At 41.2% G+C, this 15,330-nt stretch overlaps 1 protein-coding gene across 1 annotated transcript in view; it reads right to left on the reverse strand.

Annotated features, from left to right (window-relative positions):
• Nucleotides 1–3,452: 3,452 nt before the first annotated feature.
• Nucleotides 3,453–15,330, reverse strand: part of nmbr (neuromedin B receptor) — an 82,014-nt gene continuing 70,136 nt past the window's right edge. The window contains exons 4-5 of the mRNA XM_082507052.1: nt 9,749–9,987; nt 3,453–6,716 (exon numbers count right to left, since the gene is read on the reverse strand). Coding sequence (XP_082363178.1) covers nt 6,557–6,716; nt 9,749–9,987 — 399 coding nt within the window. The 3' untranslated portion in view covers nt 3,453–6,556. The remainder of the gene's footprint in view (nt 6,717–9,748; nt 9,988–15,330) is intronic.

The raw sequence follows: 15,330 nt of genomic DNA on the forward strand, positions 1-15,330 counted from the left end.
GGTGGTCTGGATAGCATGTGGAGCTTCGCTAGCAACCCGGCATTTCATCTCCGACAAAGTTATCCCGAGAGAAGTAAAGCAAGTGTGTAAGTCCATCTCTGAATGTTTGTAAAGCATTCCTGTGTTAAGCTTAACAAACGACTGCCTCTTCTTGCTGCTACTTCAATCATGAAACTGCTTAACGATCAGCTGATCGGCTTTTCTGTCGCGAGTCCGTGTCTCTAGTTTGCTTTTGGCCCACTTTGCACCAGAAAGAGGAAACCAGCGGCTGAACAACAGCAGCACGTTTAAGCTTGATCAGCTGTTGTTAGAATGTATTTAATATTACTTTCTACTCGAGGATCTTTTTCTACGTAGCTGACGGCTGGTAACTGTGCAGGGGCGGATCTAGCAAAGTTTAGCCAGGGGGGCTGATAGGGCATTAACAGGGAAAAGGGGGCACAAAGACATACTTTTCTTTCTTATTCTCATTTAAAATGTCGAGCTTTTAATAAATAATTATCTGACAGCCAAAGTTTTAATTTGATGCAAAATGAATAGAAGTCCATTACTGTATATAGTAACTATTAAGTCTAATATACCCTAGTAAGCTATACTACTTTTTCCTTTGGGAAGGTACCATCTGTGCAGTCTGCAATTTTGTTGAAGAAAGATGTTGAATCTATTTAATATTTCTTGAAAAATAATTGATTTCTGTGCATTTTTTTTCACACTGCATCAAATTAAGGTTAATTACGTCGATTAAGCATCATGAGGTGGCGCGTGAGGGGTGGTTCCCTATTTTTTATTTATTTATTTTTGTTGTTGCTGGGAGTTGGAACCCTATTAGTTAGGTTGCTTAATATTTATGCTAAGTACTCTTTAAAATACCAGAATAGGGAGGATGGTGTAGGTTTAAGTTTATTAGATTGATCAGTATTGCTGTACTATGAAATATTTTTTTTTGCATACAGGTATAACAGAATAGCTTTAGTGTAGTTGTTGTTTTAAACTTGAGTATGAACTTATACAAAATGCAGCAAGATATTTAAAAAACAGTTTTGTTGATTAAAAAACACCATATCGGATTCATATCGGTATCGGCAGATATCCAAATTTATGATATCGGTATCGGTATCGGACATAAAAAAGTGGTATCGTGCCATCTCTAGTTACATCTACATCAAACTAACAGCGTTTCATACAGAGAACATCACAGCAGGAGTCAGACACTGTGGTGGTAGTGTGATGGCTTCTCTGATGCTTCAGGATGACTTGATGTGACTGATGGAACCATGAATTCTGCTCCATACCAGAAAATACTGAAGGAGAATTTCCTCAAGCAGTCAGGTTATGCAGCAGGATAATGATCAATAAACAAAGATTTTGGGGTGGCCAAGTCTGGACTTACACCACAAAGAGAGTGGTCCAAAATTCCTCCACAGTGATGTGAAATACCCGTTACCAGTTACTTTTTTATACAGGGCAGGTAGGCTTGGATGACTTTATATTTACTCAGGTTATCTATATGAATTTATTTGATGATTTGAAGCATGTAAATGTGACAAATATGCAGGAGGGTTGTCTTGGGCCGGCAGTCCTCACACGGTGACCTGCCTTGGTTATGTATTGCACTGTTGTCCCTCGTTATCCCTTTTACTGGGGGGGGGGGGGGGTGCATGTGTGTGTGTGTACGTGTGTGTGTGTGGCGATGTCCTGGTTTTCCTGGGAAACAGGTCTAGAGAGTGTGTCCCACCGGGACATGCAGCGGATCAGCCTCGTCTGTGGGAGTGGCTGACCTTGCGTCGATGCCGGATCGTTGCAAGAATTCCCGTTAGTTTCTAAGCAAGACAGTCAGTAAGTGTGAGTTTGCTGCCGTTGTGAATGTACTAATGGCTGCGTCTGTGATTTCCCAACGAGAGGGAAACACGGAGCACGGACACTGGGAGAAGACACGGCATAGAAGTCGGGGACACACGGGGATCTATCATTGCGTTAATATTTACTTCACTGTAAATAAATGCACTGTGTTCATTACAGAGAGTCCTGCATTTGGGTCCTACTTTCCCTGCAACCCCACACAGTTGATGTTTAGACGCATCCACACACACAGGTGGTGTCGGTTGGTGCGGGTATTCATAGTTACTGTCTGAGCAGATAGCATACTTTTTTCTTTGTTTTTTTCAAAGAGCTTTGGGTATTTGGTAGAGATAAACAAAAAGTCTCAAGATGACACTAGAAATCATGACCTGAGAACCTAGAAACAGCCACTGCTTTCCTTTTCTGTAGTCTCCTGTCAGAAACTGGATAGTTTTAAAGAGACAGACAGACGTCCTATAAACAGAAGAATGATTAGAGAAAGTGAAGTCTTGCAGAGACAAACAGAGCAAAGTCAAAAAGGTGAAACAGAGAAGGAAGGATTTCAGATTTCAGGACCGGAACAGCTCTTTCTCATTACTTTTGTCATGGACACAGTTTGATAGATTGCTATGATTGGATGTGGTGGGGGAGCTGCTGTTATCACACAGTGCTTAAATAATGCTTAAATAATCCGATTAAATAGTTGTTAAGGCCTGGTCCATTTTAATAACATTCAATCAGTCTCAAATTCTGGTTTCAGTTTGTGGAAACTCTGACAGAGTGGAGCTGATCCTTTTATAAAGTTAGAAATATACAAGCTCGTCCAACAGATTACGTTTCTGAACAGAAACCCAGGGTGGGCAGCTAGCTGGGAAACACTCCTTCAAATGCTCCTTTCAGGTCAAGTTTGAGGTGCTCTGCAGTTTGCAGGCACAGAACAGGCTGACAGCTTTCCTCACAGTCAGCAATTCAACAAAGCAGGCGTGATACATGAACCCAGATTAACTGCTCGATTCCTTTCAGTGGTTCTTTATATCTGAGAAAAAACACATATTGTGGAGAGATCTTGGCACTGGAACATAAACTGATTGGACAATTAATATTTGGTTTAATGAGCCGAGACGTGGAATTAGAGCTGCAACAAGCGGTTTGACTATCTGAGTCCCTTTTCAGGCAAGAACACCAATCATCAACCTTTAGTTCTCAGATCTGACAATCTGCAGCTAGATTTCAGGGGGAAAAAACAAGCTTTCCAAAGCTCAGAGAAAAAGTGGAACTTAATTTTTAACATGGATATGAGTCACTTTTTTTAAACTTTAAGAAACAGACAGAAGCCTTGCTGTATGTAGCCTTCTGCGAGCGTTCTTCTAATTCTTTGTAGATTGAAATTCTTTAAAACGTTTTGAGCTACACTAAAAACTAAAATGTTCCTCTTTCTTCCATGCCCAGATGTTTTGGCATGACTGTCATCACACCAGCCTCCTTAAAAGACAAAACGGTCATTTTTACCCCTGGCGGCAATGACAGCGTACAGAGTGACAGGATGAACATGATAGCGGCTCAGAGATGCTGCTCATTCCACTAAACCGACAAAAGACTCAAGCAGATGCAACTGAAGTGTGTATCCATCTGCACTGTTGCCCTTTAATGGTGACGTAAAACACACACACATACACAGACTACTATATTTTCACTAGTTAAGGGTTTCGAGCCATGCCTGGTTTATCACTGGCCTGATTGAATCCATAAAAGTTCTGATGAAGGTTATTCTGTGAAACTGAGCCATGGTCAAACTATAAGGTTCAACAGATGTGAACCTTATAGCCCGTTGACAGCTGCCTGCACGCTGTAATTTCAGCTTCTTACATTTGATTGTCTAATTTAAAAGCTACAAGCCTGAGGTGACGACCAGCAGCCAGGCTGCCCTGTAACCTGTCCTCTCTCCACTTTAAATAAGCCTTTAAAAAACATTTATTTCTACTAAAATATGGCAATGATGCTGCAGATTGGTGTGTGAGTGTGTGCCTGTGCAGAAGCATTTATTCTGTGACTGACATTCGAACAGGACTTTCCAACACAGGAAGGTGAAGCATGCACAACATCAAAGAAAACACACTCAGTTTAAAAGGGAAGAAAACTGACACCAAAACACGGTCAACAGGACGTCACAGCATCTCTTTGAAAATATGGCACAGATACTCCATCAGCTGTTGACGCTAAGGCAGAAGCACAAAGCTCTGTTAGGTTTTGCATTCACCAGGAAAGGCTTATTATCAAAATCTGATTCTGCGGTGACTTCAGTTACAGGTGAGCAAGATATTGTCGGGTGATGATGGTAATCTTGTTCCGTGGATGGGTGAGGAGCTGCTCCTGATTGTTAACAGTCGGTAACAGGATTCATTGAGGAGATCAAAAATGAGCATGAGTGTCACAGCTCTGTCCTCAAGAGCATAAGCCTGTGTAATTCTGTATTTCACAGGTCCATAAAAATTTGTGATGCAATTAGTTAGTAATTATGGAAGGAAAAGGGAGTTCAAACTAGTCGCTCTTACTTCATAACCCGAGGAGTCTTCATGAAGTGCACAGCAGGGCAATGCTTTGCATTTATCTACAAGCAGGCTAACAATTAATTCACCAAATAATATATGTTTGGAAGCAAAGCACTTCCTATAATTTAGCTCTTATTAATGTTCCAGAACACCCTGAATCCACGTTTAAAGCCCTCTTGTTTCTACGTGGCTTTAACAGCTTCTTAAATTGGAATCAATCTGCTTTTCCCTTTTTTCATTTACATCTCCGGTTCCATTGTCAAATACTCTCGTGAGCCAAAGCTCCAAATATTGATGTCAGTGAAATTTGTAATACCTCTGGAGGTCACTTGTGATCATAATCCACTTTAAATCTGCAATCTAAGATTGCACTGCAAAGTATGCATCACATTTGAGCCAATAATAAAGTCCAGTATTGGGCTGAAGTGTGTCGGGTCGGTAGTTCAGTAAAAATCAGTTTTTTCTTCTGCTTCTCTCAGAGCTGTGGAGGCCGATATAAATGAAAGCCTGGAATCGTGCCACTACACTCAGCAAGTAAAACCACTCACAGAAAAAGACATTTCAAACCTATCAGGAGAGCAAAAGTCTCTTAAAGCTCGAAGGATAATGAGACGGATGACATGAAAAGCAGGAGGAACAGTTTGCTGCCTTTCAAAAGACTCTGCAGTTTATTGGCAGCCAAACAACAGCAACATTAAAGTCTGCAGTTCAAAAACAGAAACATCAGGGAATCTGAGTAAAACAGAGACTCTGCTGATGTGAGCAGACGGGTTCAGGTTCCCCATTTAACACCAAAACTATGGCAACAGCAGCATTCATTTTAAAATGAAAAGCAAGAGCTGCTGTTTGTTGGCTGTGAGGGGAATTTCTCCTGTACAAATATACATTAAAGTAAATCAGCGATCTCACATCGCTTCCAACAAGATCATTTCCTTCTCATGAGTAAATCAAGAGCTGCAGCTTAAGCTATGTGCCTGTCAGTCATTTTCAATCAGACCCAAGATGTTTCCTCAGTTTGGCCAGCAACTCAATTTGAAGCAAGAGAAAGTGACCCGCAGCTTTCCAGCAGAGGATTATGGATCACACTCTGTGCTCGAGCTTCTCAGGTTGGCGATGCTACCGCCTGCAGAAATAGGCCACACTGGGTACTTTCCTAACACCCAGCAGCACTTTGAGATTTGCTCCATGAAAACACAAGCAGGACCTTGGTGAGGACAAATGCCCACTGGCCTCCAACTCAAACCGCCTGTGTTATTGTTCAAGGACCAGAGGGCTAACGAGAGCAGCCCTGCCAGACCCTGTTCTCATCAGAGGTCCTTATGAGTTCAACACACACAGCAAGTTAAAGAGTTTAAGGCTGCTTCCAGTAATGTGACATCCAGAAAAACTAAAGCTGGCACCAGAGAAGCACTTTTCACAAAAAATGTTTTAAGACTGTTAGCTGTTAAAACCTGGTGGATACAGCAAGCAACAGAGCCACAAAACAAAGAGCTACCAAACAGATTCAGGTTCAAGTGCGTTCATCTCCAAAGTGGTTTTAGGAAGAGTTCGGATAAAGACAGGCCACACCCCATCACTGAGTAGCCTCCGAGCATTCTCCGAGACCTTGGATAACATGTGAACATTTTTCCTCTGAGAGTTCTGAAACCTTTATCTGAGTGCAGCAGACAAACGAGCCCACTCAGTGAAATCAACACACAAAAATGGCTTTTTAGATGAGTCCATTGACGGTGAGCCTCCCGGCAGCAAAGCACAGAGAAAACGAGCAATAGCTGCAGATATGCTAACGTTGCAGCCATGCTGTCGGCTTTAAAGTCTGTGAGGCTTTTCTCACAAATTTGATTCCATCCATCTTTATTTTTTATGCAGTTACTGTTAATAAATCTGGAGAATCATCCTGGAAAAAAGTGTTCTTAGTTTTTATACTGTCCATCTTGTATTTCTAAGAGGCACTTTCTGTTTGGTTGCCAAGGTAAGGATGTAGACGATAACTCTGATGGGAAAGGAGCGACCGTTGCAGACATTCAACTTGTACAAGACTCGTGTCCGCTGTCCTTCCCTCCACCATCCATCGCTGCTCCGCAACAGAAAACCTCTCCTACGATAGTCCAACATTTCACACTCGGGAGGAGGTGAAGCTGAAAATGTCAGACTCTTAGCGTCCTGCTTCACAGAGCCACTTCCTGTCTGTTGGGGTTTCCATTGGCTGCCGGAGCGAGGGCAGCAGTGGGCGTGTTCTTCTTGATGGAGGTGAGGCGGATGTGGGAGGTGCTATGCAGATAGCTGGCTTGGCGCTCAGGGCGAGGACCTCGACCACATCGCAGCTGACTAAGGAGGAAGAAGAAAGCAAAACTCAGTGCAGATGTTAGTGGCGGGATTCCTGTTTACCAGATATTTTTATTGTTAGGAGTTTGCATGAATGTGGGTTGAGGCGTAAACCTCTGAGTGGTCAGTAAGCCTCTGTATCCCGATATAAACACCAGCCCTTTTACCATTTCACAGATGAGGAGAGGTTTGTGGGGAACATGCAGTGTGTCTGCTGAAGCTGAAAGCATGTGAGATTAGCGTGTTAAAGTTTTACAGGATCGTAGTTTCGTAGCTGAAAGGGCAAAAAGAAATCAGGTCTGGTTTCCATTTATTAGACTCATGTCACTGAATTCTGTTTTCATAAGCTGACATTTCAAACTTATCACTTCTTTGTTCCACTACAAAGAGTTTTGTGCTTTTGCTTTATTATCTCTGAAAGGTCTTATTAGCTCTGTGATAGAGAAGATGATTGTAGCCCTGGGACTACAGAGTTTTACTCAGTAACTGTCTTGGCAAAAGAACTCACAGCAATGGTTGCACATCGATCTTTTTCCATGTTTCAACAAATTTTTAACATTTAAACCTGCTGTGGAGGAGAGGATTGCTAGCTCTCTTCTGCCTTTCCCTGACTCATTGCTGGTCGTCGTTGTGTCACTGCCATCAGCCTAAATATCTGGAACCGTGCGCACACGATCCTGCCTGCTCGATACCACTACTGGTGGTCAAAAATACAACAGTGTAATTTAATCTGTCTGCAGCATGTGAGAACATTCACTGTGTTTAAGTTCTTCTTTCAGACTTTAGCACAAATGTAGATCTGCATCTAGAGTCAGACGTACAAAAGAACAACAACAACAACAAAAAACTCAGCATGGGAGTAAAGACTGGACTATGTATGCACAGAGGGTTGATGGGGGAGCAAAAGAAAACAATTCAAAGACAGAGATGAAACAACCCAAAAGATAACCACCAACATAAAAGAAATGCAGTGAAGGCATTAAACTCAATAAACTCCAGGCAGAAACCAGAAAACACAGAAACTCTTCACTCGAGTAGAAATAAAGCAAAACACAAAAACTAGAAGCTCTAGGATAATAATGAGGAGTAATCAAAACAGGAATGCACTCTGACTTTTCTGTAACAGAAGAACCTTCACAGAACTCACACAGGAAACTAAGAATTCAAATCTCCTTAAATACATCAAACCCAAGGACCACAGGACTGCTGTCGGCTGTTCCTGCTTTAAGTCATAGCTCTGCAGTTTGGTTGTCTGCAGTTTTACTTCCTCTACTTCTCTTTTGTAGAGATTCTCATTCAACAGTAGCTGATGAAGAATTTAGTTCTATGCTGATTTTTTTAGCCAATAATTAATCACTGATTACAGCCTATATGGAAAATCTGCATCACGTCAGCCACAGATGAATGCCTCTTTCCAAAGAACTATTAAAAACTAAAAAGCATGCATGTGCTGGAGATATTTTTCTTCCAAAAGTCATAATCCTCAGAAACAGGCACACATGTTAATTGGCTCTCTGGGTGCAAAAGGCGAAGAAACATTTCTGTACTTGAAGTAAATCATCACACATGGACAAATTAAATTGTTCACCTGTTACATTCTTCAAAACAGGCAAATAGCTATAATTGCATCCCAAAGGCACATTTTACTTTTCCTGCGGCGTCTCTGCTGCTTCTGAGGTGTCACGACCTGCTGCAAATCTGAGCTGAATGAGAGAAAAGCCCGTCCCCGGGTCACGGTTTCCCGCTTTTTGGGAAGGCTGTGCCATGGTTACGGTGAAGAGTTTAAATTTGGGTTTCCATCGTGCGGAGGCAGAAACATGATGAGTTTCAGGAGGTTTATTGGGTACTCAGGAGGAGTTTTAGAAAATGGCGAGGCTATGATTATTTTTCAGCAAGTTATAAGAATCCATTCAGACTGAAGAATGAAATACTCGCTGTGTGGTTTTTATCTGAATGCTCAGTCTTGTATAAATGTTCGTCCTCTAGAAAGTTTTGATTAGTCTGTGACTGCAGCTTCATGCGGTGTAAACACTCGGAGCACAAAACAACACAAACACGCTGCCAATGGCGTGCAGCGCAGACGAAGCGCGGCCTCGGCATGCAAAGACATTTCCATCCGTATCCTTCCACCGTCTGTAAATCAGCTACATTCACATTTTATTGATGCAATCAGTAAAGTAGTAAAGACTCACTGGAGCATTCAGCCTCTGCTTGTTTTCCACCTTTTTATGGTGACAGCAGTTAATGTGAGCAGTAATAGAGTTAGCTGTAGCAGCGTCCAGTAAATCAGCATGCCGTGAACATTTCTACCTATAGTGAAGACAAACAGCAGCATTCATACGTTCAATCTAATTTCTTCTTCAGTAGTCGACGTAAAATAAACATGACCACGTAATTAAGCGTGTTTTATATCACAGAACAGCCGAGACGAGCTCTGAAGCTCCTGCATTCGCTGGCTGACATCAAGCATCTGCCTCTGCTTGATGATTTTGATTTTTGAAGCTGATATTTGTAACTTTAACTCTGAATAACACACAATTCTGGCACCAGTGAATTTTAAATAAATGTAGAGCACTGACAGGCTGTTTGGGAAAATTACTGACATATTTCTGAATGACTGACGGACATCTTCAGTGGGAGCAGCTGAACCTGCAGCTGAGAGCAGAGTGAGATGTTAGTCTTTTATAGACACTGAAAAAATTAATTCAAGGGAAATGTATTCAAATGTAGCTTTTTCCATATGTTTATTTTTATTATTATTCTTTATTATTTTTCTTTTCTGGGAGTTTTGTGTGTATCCAAATAAGTGCTGCTGAACATTTTACTAATCCAAATGCTGCAGTGCAGTTATGAATAACACTCTGCAGGAGCACACCAGTGTGCACACTTTGGAAATATTAAAGGGGGAACTTGCCCACCTTATTGTTTGTGAGATGTTTGAGAACAGTGTCATCTGTCTCTATTCTCTGGGGCAGTGCAGGGATCTGGTTAGGTAACATAACCGTCTCAGGTAAAAGCACCTCAATAACTCTGACCTGTTGAAGTGTCTGCGGAAACTCTCACTGAGCAGGTAGAGCGCAAACGGGTTGACGCAGGACGAGGAGAAGCTGAGGACCCGGGCTAGAAGAGTGATGACGAGGTGGGCCAGCGACAGATCCATCTGGTGGTAGTGGAAGGAGCGGTACATGTAGAGGACGTGGTTTGGGAACCAGCACAGGGCGAACAGGCCCACAAAAACCAGCACGATCTTAGACAGACGCTTCCTCGTCTCCATCTGGAAGAAAAGGATTTAAAGCGATGAGACATCACAAGCTGGAGGGACTGAACACAAAACAGTTTTCAGTAAACAGAGCTGAAAAATTTCCAAACTACATCTTTGTTGTTACACTTTCTCTTACCGTACACTACTAAATCTCCATTTGCACTATTTGCCTATTTGCACTACTCTGCCTGGTTTACACTCAATGTCACTTACCCATTATATTGTATATTGTATAGCTTTCTTGTTATATGTAAAATTGTATTTATTTAAATTTTTACTTTTTAATTATTTTACTTGCATTTTTAATCACTTTTATATTTAATTATATTTAAATGTTCATTTGCTATTTATCTAGGGATTGAGAGTAACGCAATTTCTATTCTCTGTATGTCCTGTACATGTGGCAGAATCGACAAATAAAGTTGACTTTGACTTTGACTTTGACAAATGGAACTCACTGGATCTCACATGATCAGACCTCTCTGTGATTCATTAGAGGAAACATGAGCTGTGGAGGTGACTTGGAAAAGAAAAGGATCTGTCTGCATGTTGAACTGTCTGATTCTTATAGTTTGGCCAGGGTCACAATGAGAGCATGTGGAGGGGATACAAACTTTGACAGGGGGGCAAATGGCTCAACAAAAGCAGGAGGGGACATTCACGCTGTCTCTTATGTGCACTATGTTACACTTGCACACATCCACAACGTCCATAAACACAGATTATAAACTAAGATGCCACGAATACAAAAACCTTAAAGGTGCATTTAAAAACACAGACATGGTCCTTTATAAAGGACTTTCCCTTCATGACTTCTTAGTCTTTTCTATATTTGTCTCACTTTCTTGTTTCAGATCATTACAGACACAGTGTTCTATTGTATTTTTATCTGTATTTACTGTACAGCACTTTGGTCAGCCTTGGTTGTTTTTAAATGTGCTCTATAAATAAACTTGACTTGACTTGACTTGACTTGACAGACATGTTGGTATGAAACAAAGATGGGGTGTGTGTCTTTGTCACAGACTCTGAGTGCAGAGTGTCCTCCACACATTTCCAGATGTTTTGCAATTTTCAAGTGAGGTCTTTAAAGATTTAAAGCCAGCAGTGGTTTAATGATCTGTTTTTGGTTCCATTAGGAATGAAGGGAACTTCCCAAAGTCTGCCTTTGATGGCCCAACAGCTCCATCAGCTGCAGTGCCCTCCTCAGTAACTGCTGCAGAAACACTCAGCTACTATGATATGTTGTTACTCCAGTAACTTTTCAATGTTTAACTGTTTCCATTACAGCCTTTACTTATAGCTGTAATAGTGTGTCAGTAGAATTCAGCTGAGGGGGCACAGTGACCTTTTTCGACACTCCTGGCCCCCGGGGACGTCCCTAACGCAGAAGCTCATTTTGGCTAAAGGTCTTTCTTTGTTAAAGTGACTCCTGCCTACTCCCGCCTGTATGCAGGGCCACAGCCACACATACTCGATGCTTTGTTGGTCGTCCCTTTTAAGAACATTCAATGGTTTTGGGGGCATATGTCTGAGCACTGCTGCAAACGTATTAGAAAGGGCGTGTTGGAGTCCATCCCGGGCATGCATTTTATTTATTCTTCCTGAAATTTGTAACTTTTATACATTTTACATGGAAATTGCTTTGCAAAGAAAAACTCAGAATCAGGAACCAGGTGACAGTTAAACAAGAATGGCAGTTTCCCAAGTAAGTCACCTGCATTATTCAAGTTTTTGTTTAAACCTTTTGCTTTTATAACCTCACGCTTGGATCACTGCAACTCCCCTTTAATAGGGGTTGGCCAGGGGACTTGGTCACACCTACAACTGGTGCAAAATGCTGCGGCACGGTTTTTAACTGGTAAAAGAACATTTGAGCATATTACTTCGGATCTCCTTACACTTGCTTCCAATTTAATTTAGGATCGCTTTTAAAATCCTTTTACTGTTTTTTAAATCCTTAAATGGCGCCTGTATATTTGTCCGATGTGGTACAGTCCTATGTCCCCCCTCGTTCACTCCAGGCAGCCGAGCAGCTGTTGCTCTCACTCCCTAAATCACAGCTGAAACTTCTCTATTGTGGTCTCGAAGCTTTGGAATGATCTTCCTCTTCAAGTTAGGCAATCTACGTCAGCGGTGGTTTTTAAATCCAGGTTGAAAACTAATTTTTTATTCACTGGCTTTTGACTCACTGGGTAACTGACATTGTTATTTTATTGTTATTTATTTAGTTATTTATTGTAGTTCGTGTTCTCTTTATATTTCTGCTGTACAGCTTTGGTTGACCATGTGTTGTTTTTAGTGTGATAGTGCTATATAAATAAATTATAGTATGGTAAACTTTTGAAGGTTTAAACCTGTCTTAACCTCTAATTTCTTTCCAGGTTCTCACAAAGTTATCTGGACATTTATTTTTATTTACTTTATTTTATTGTATTAATGTTTTGTTTTAGGTTTGCTGTGACAAATGTCTTCAGTCACTGAATCATTGAATCGTCCAACCCTCTATCTGTTCACATACACACAAGCACACACACACACGCACACACACACACACACGCACGCACGCACGCACGCACACACACACACACACACACACACACACACAGTATAACTTGTACGCTTATTTATATGATGTAATTCTCCAATAATACAACCTATGTTCAGAGTTCTTGTGTATCCCTGCCTGCACACATTTGTTTGGCTTGATTTTTAGTCTTTGGAGGATAAAGTCATTACTGCATGGATTGTCTCACTAATGAGTGTTTTTGCAAAACTCAGCGTTGGCTAATTAGAATTTAAGAAAACCCACCATCTCCTCCCTGAACACCATAAAAAATGTTTGTCACACAAGTTGAGTACGAATATTTTGTGACAGCTGGGATGTTCATGAAAAGCTTTCCATTATTATGGTTTTGCTTTTTTTTCTGTGTCTGATGGTTCTGCCCAAAACATATTATTTGTTGGAAGTGAGCAGCATATAAATATGGAGACTGATCTGTATTTAAAGATGAAGAATAAACCTTTCTGGAGACCAAAGCAGAATAAAAGCTCTCAGGGAGGATGCTGAAGTGGATGGATGGGTCAGCGTCCGCCAATCAGACATGCTGGTTTATTTTAATAATGACTGCAATCTTCCCACAACCTCAGTCAGTTTTGTTTGTGATTGCAGATCAGAAAACAACATGCAGTTCTCACTTTAAGGCAACGTCACACCAAACAAATATTCATGTAGGCCATTTCTTCTTACAGTCTGATGCTGATTAGTTAGAAGCAGATTCTGTGAGCCAAAGTTTCTATGGTCTTCATCAGTCGCACCAAAAGGCAATAGGACTTAATAGTAATTTTTTGACTAATGAGTTGTCAGAAGTGGTGAGTCTCTCCACAGCATGTCCCATTTTTCTGTATTAAACACTTGTAACTGTATTGAATGAATCCAGAAGGCAAACAGAGTTGAAACAGTTGCCTTCATTAATGGGTTTACATTTGAAAAAGGTGTACATACATCTGAAAAATGAATACATAAGAACAAAGCAAGTAAAAAAAAACCCACAAGAGTTGACCCAAATGTCTGTTTGAACAGAGGAGGATGCCACAGTGTTGAGGGAAAGGTTTTGTAGCTAAGCTTAGTTTTCAGACAGGTACATGGAATCACGAGAAGACCCAGGGATCCAGCGTGGAGAATAGGAGTGGTTATCAATGATATAAGTGCGGGCTTTGTCTCGTAAGTTCATAAAAGAAAGAACTAAGATTTTAAAATGATACCTAGACCTGACTGGAATCCTCTTCAGACACTTGTTTGTAGCAGAGTATGTTGAAAGCATTTTGTACAGTTGGGAGGCAATTAATAGATGCATTATACAGACAACAAAATAGACCATTACAGTAGTCGATGCTGGAGGAGATGAAGCCAAGAACAAGAATGTCCAGTTCACTTTTTGAGACAACAGTCCTAAGTTTAGGAATATGTCTTAAATAGAAAAAGTAAGCGCGAGTCAGAAACTTGTTATGAGCATCAACAGTTAAAGAGTTATGTGCGCTAGCTTGAACAGTGGATGAGAAAGAGCTCCAGAATGATAATTAAAGACTCAGTCTTATTTGTGTTAAACTGCATAAAAATATTTACCGTCCAACCATTCACTGCATTAAGTCAGTTAAAAGCAGAGGCACAGTTGATTGTCGTCAGCATACGGATGACTAGAAATGGTTTATAGCTAGTAATAATGAGACCTAATGGCAGGATATACAATGAAAACCAGATGATAATTCAGCCACATCTGACCAGAAACTGCCAACTGAGTCATCGCAGTGAAGAATAAAACTCTTTCCACAAACGCATCTGAGCAGCATAAATTAAATGGGCTTACTTGTCTTTGTCCTCACAAATAGTTGAACCTACTAAACCACCTGCTAATGCTAAAAATGGTAAGATGCTAACACTGGATTGACAATGACAAGATGAATTCATGCTGCTTTTTGTTTGTCAGGCAGGACACGGAAATGCTTAGAAGCAAACATGAGAGATCCTCGCAGTAAAAACAGTAAATCCAGCAGTTTTGCCCCTCGATTGTTTACTCTGGTGTAAAAATGTACTCAAGCTCGATGGAACTGACAGTTTGACTCCCATTGGGACTTGCATATGAAAAGCAACGATGAAACGGATGGAAAACAGAATGAGTGATGGGCGGAGACTCCAAAGAATGGATTTAGGATTATAATACCAGCAGATGCATGGAGCGTACGCCATCATGAGAGGAACCTGACCTTGTCAGTCTGATGCTCAGCGATTGTTAGAGACACATGGAAAAAGGTCAATCATGTCAGTCAAATGCATTTTACACAGGTCACAGCCCAGCTCGATACAAACACGCAAAAAATGTCAGCGGCGTTTCTTCAAAGAGCTTCTCTGTGTAGGGCAGAGGTCACACCCATCAGACTTGCTGGCTTTCTGATGCTCCTTTAAACAGGAGAGCAGCACACCGACCTTCACCATTCCCTTTTTAAAATCCTCATGAGCACAAATTAAACTCCGAGTGCATTCAACCTTCTCACTGCAAACACAGAAAGAAGTAGAAAATCAGCTCTGCAGTACGATGTTTGACACAAAAGGCCACACGGAGTACTCGGTGGAGGATTTTATTCCCCCTCAGGTGCACAGAGGTTTTTTCCTTCTCTGTGCTTGCATCTCTTTGATATTTCAGTGACTCGCCGTGAACGTCACAGCACTGCAGCGAGACACAGTTTGTCAGTAACAATCAGCCGGTGCAGAGTAACAAGGACCGGGGGCCATCTGTGTGTCAACTTCATTATATCCTCTGCTGATTGGCTGTCACAGGAGTCACCTAAATCCTCTCA

Source organism: Aulonocara stuartgranti (genome assembly GCF_965226115.1).
Source record: "Aulonocara stuartgranti genome assembly, chromosome: 15".
NCBI lineage: Eukaryota > Metazoa > Chordata > Actinopteri > Cichliformes > Cichlidae > Aulonocara > Aulonocara stuartgranti.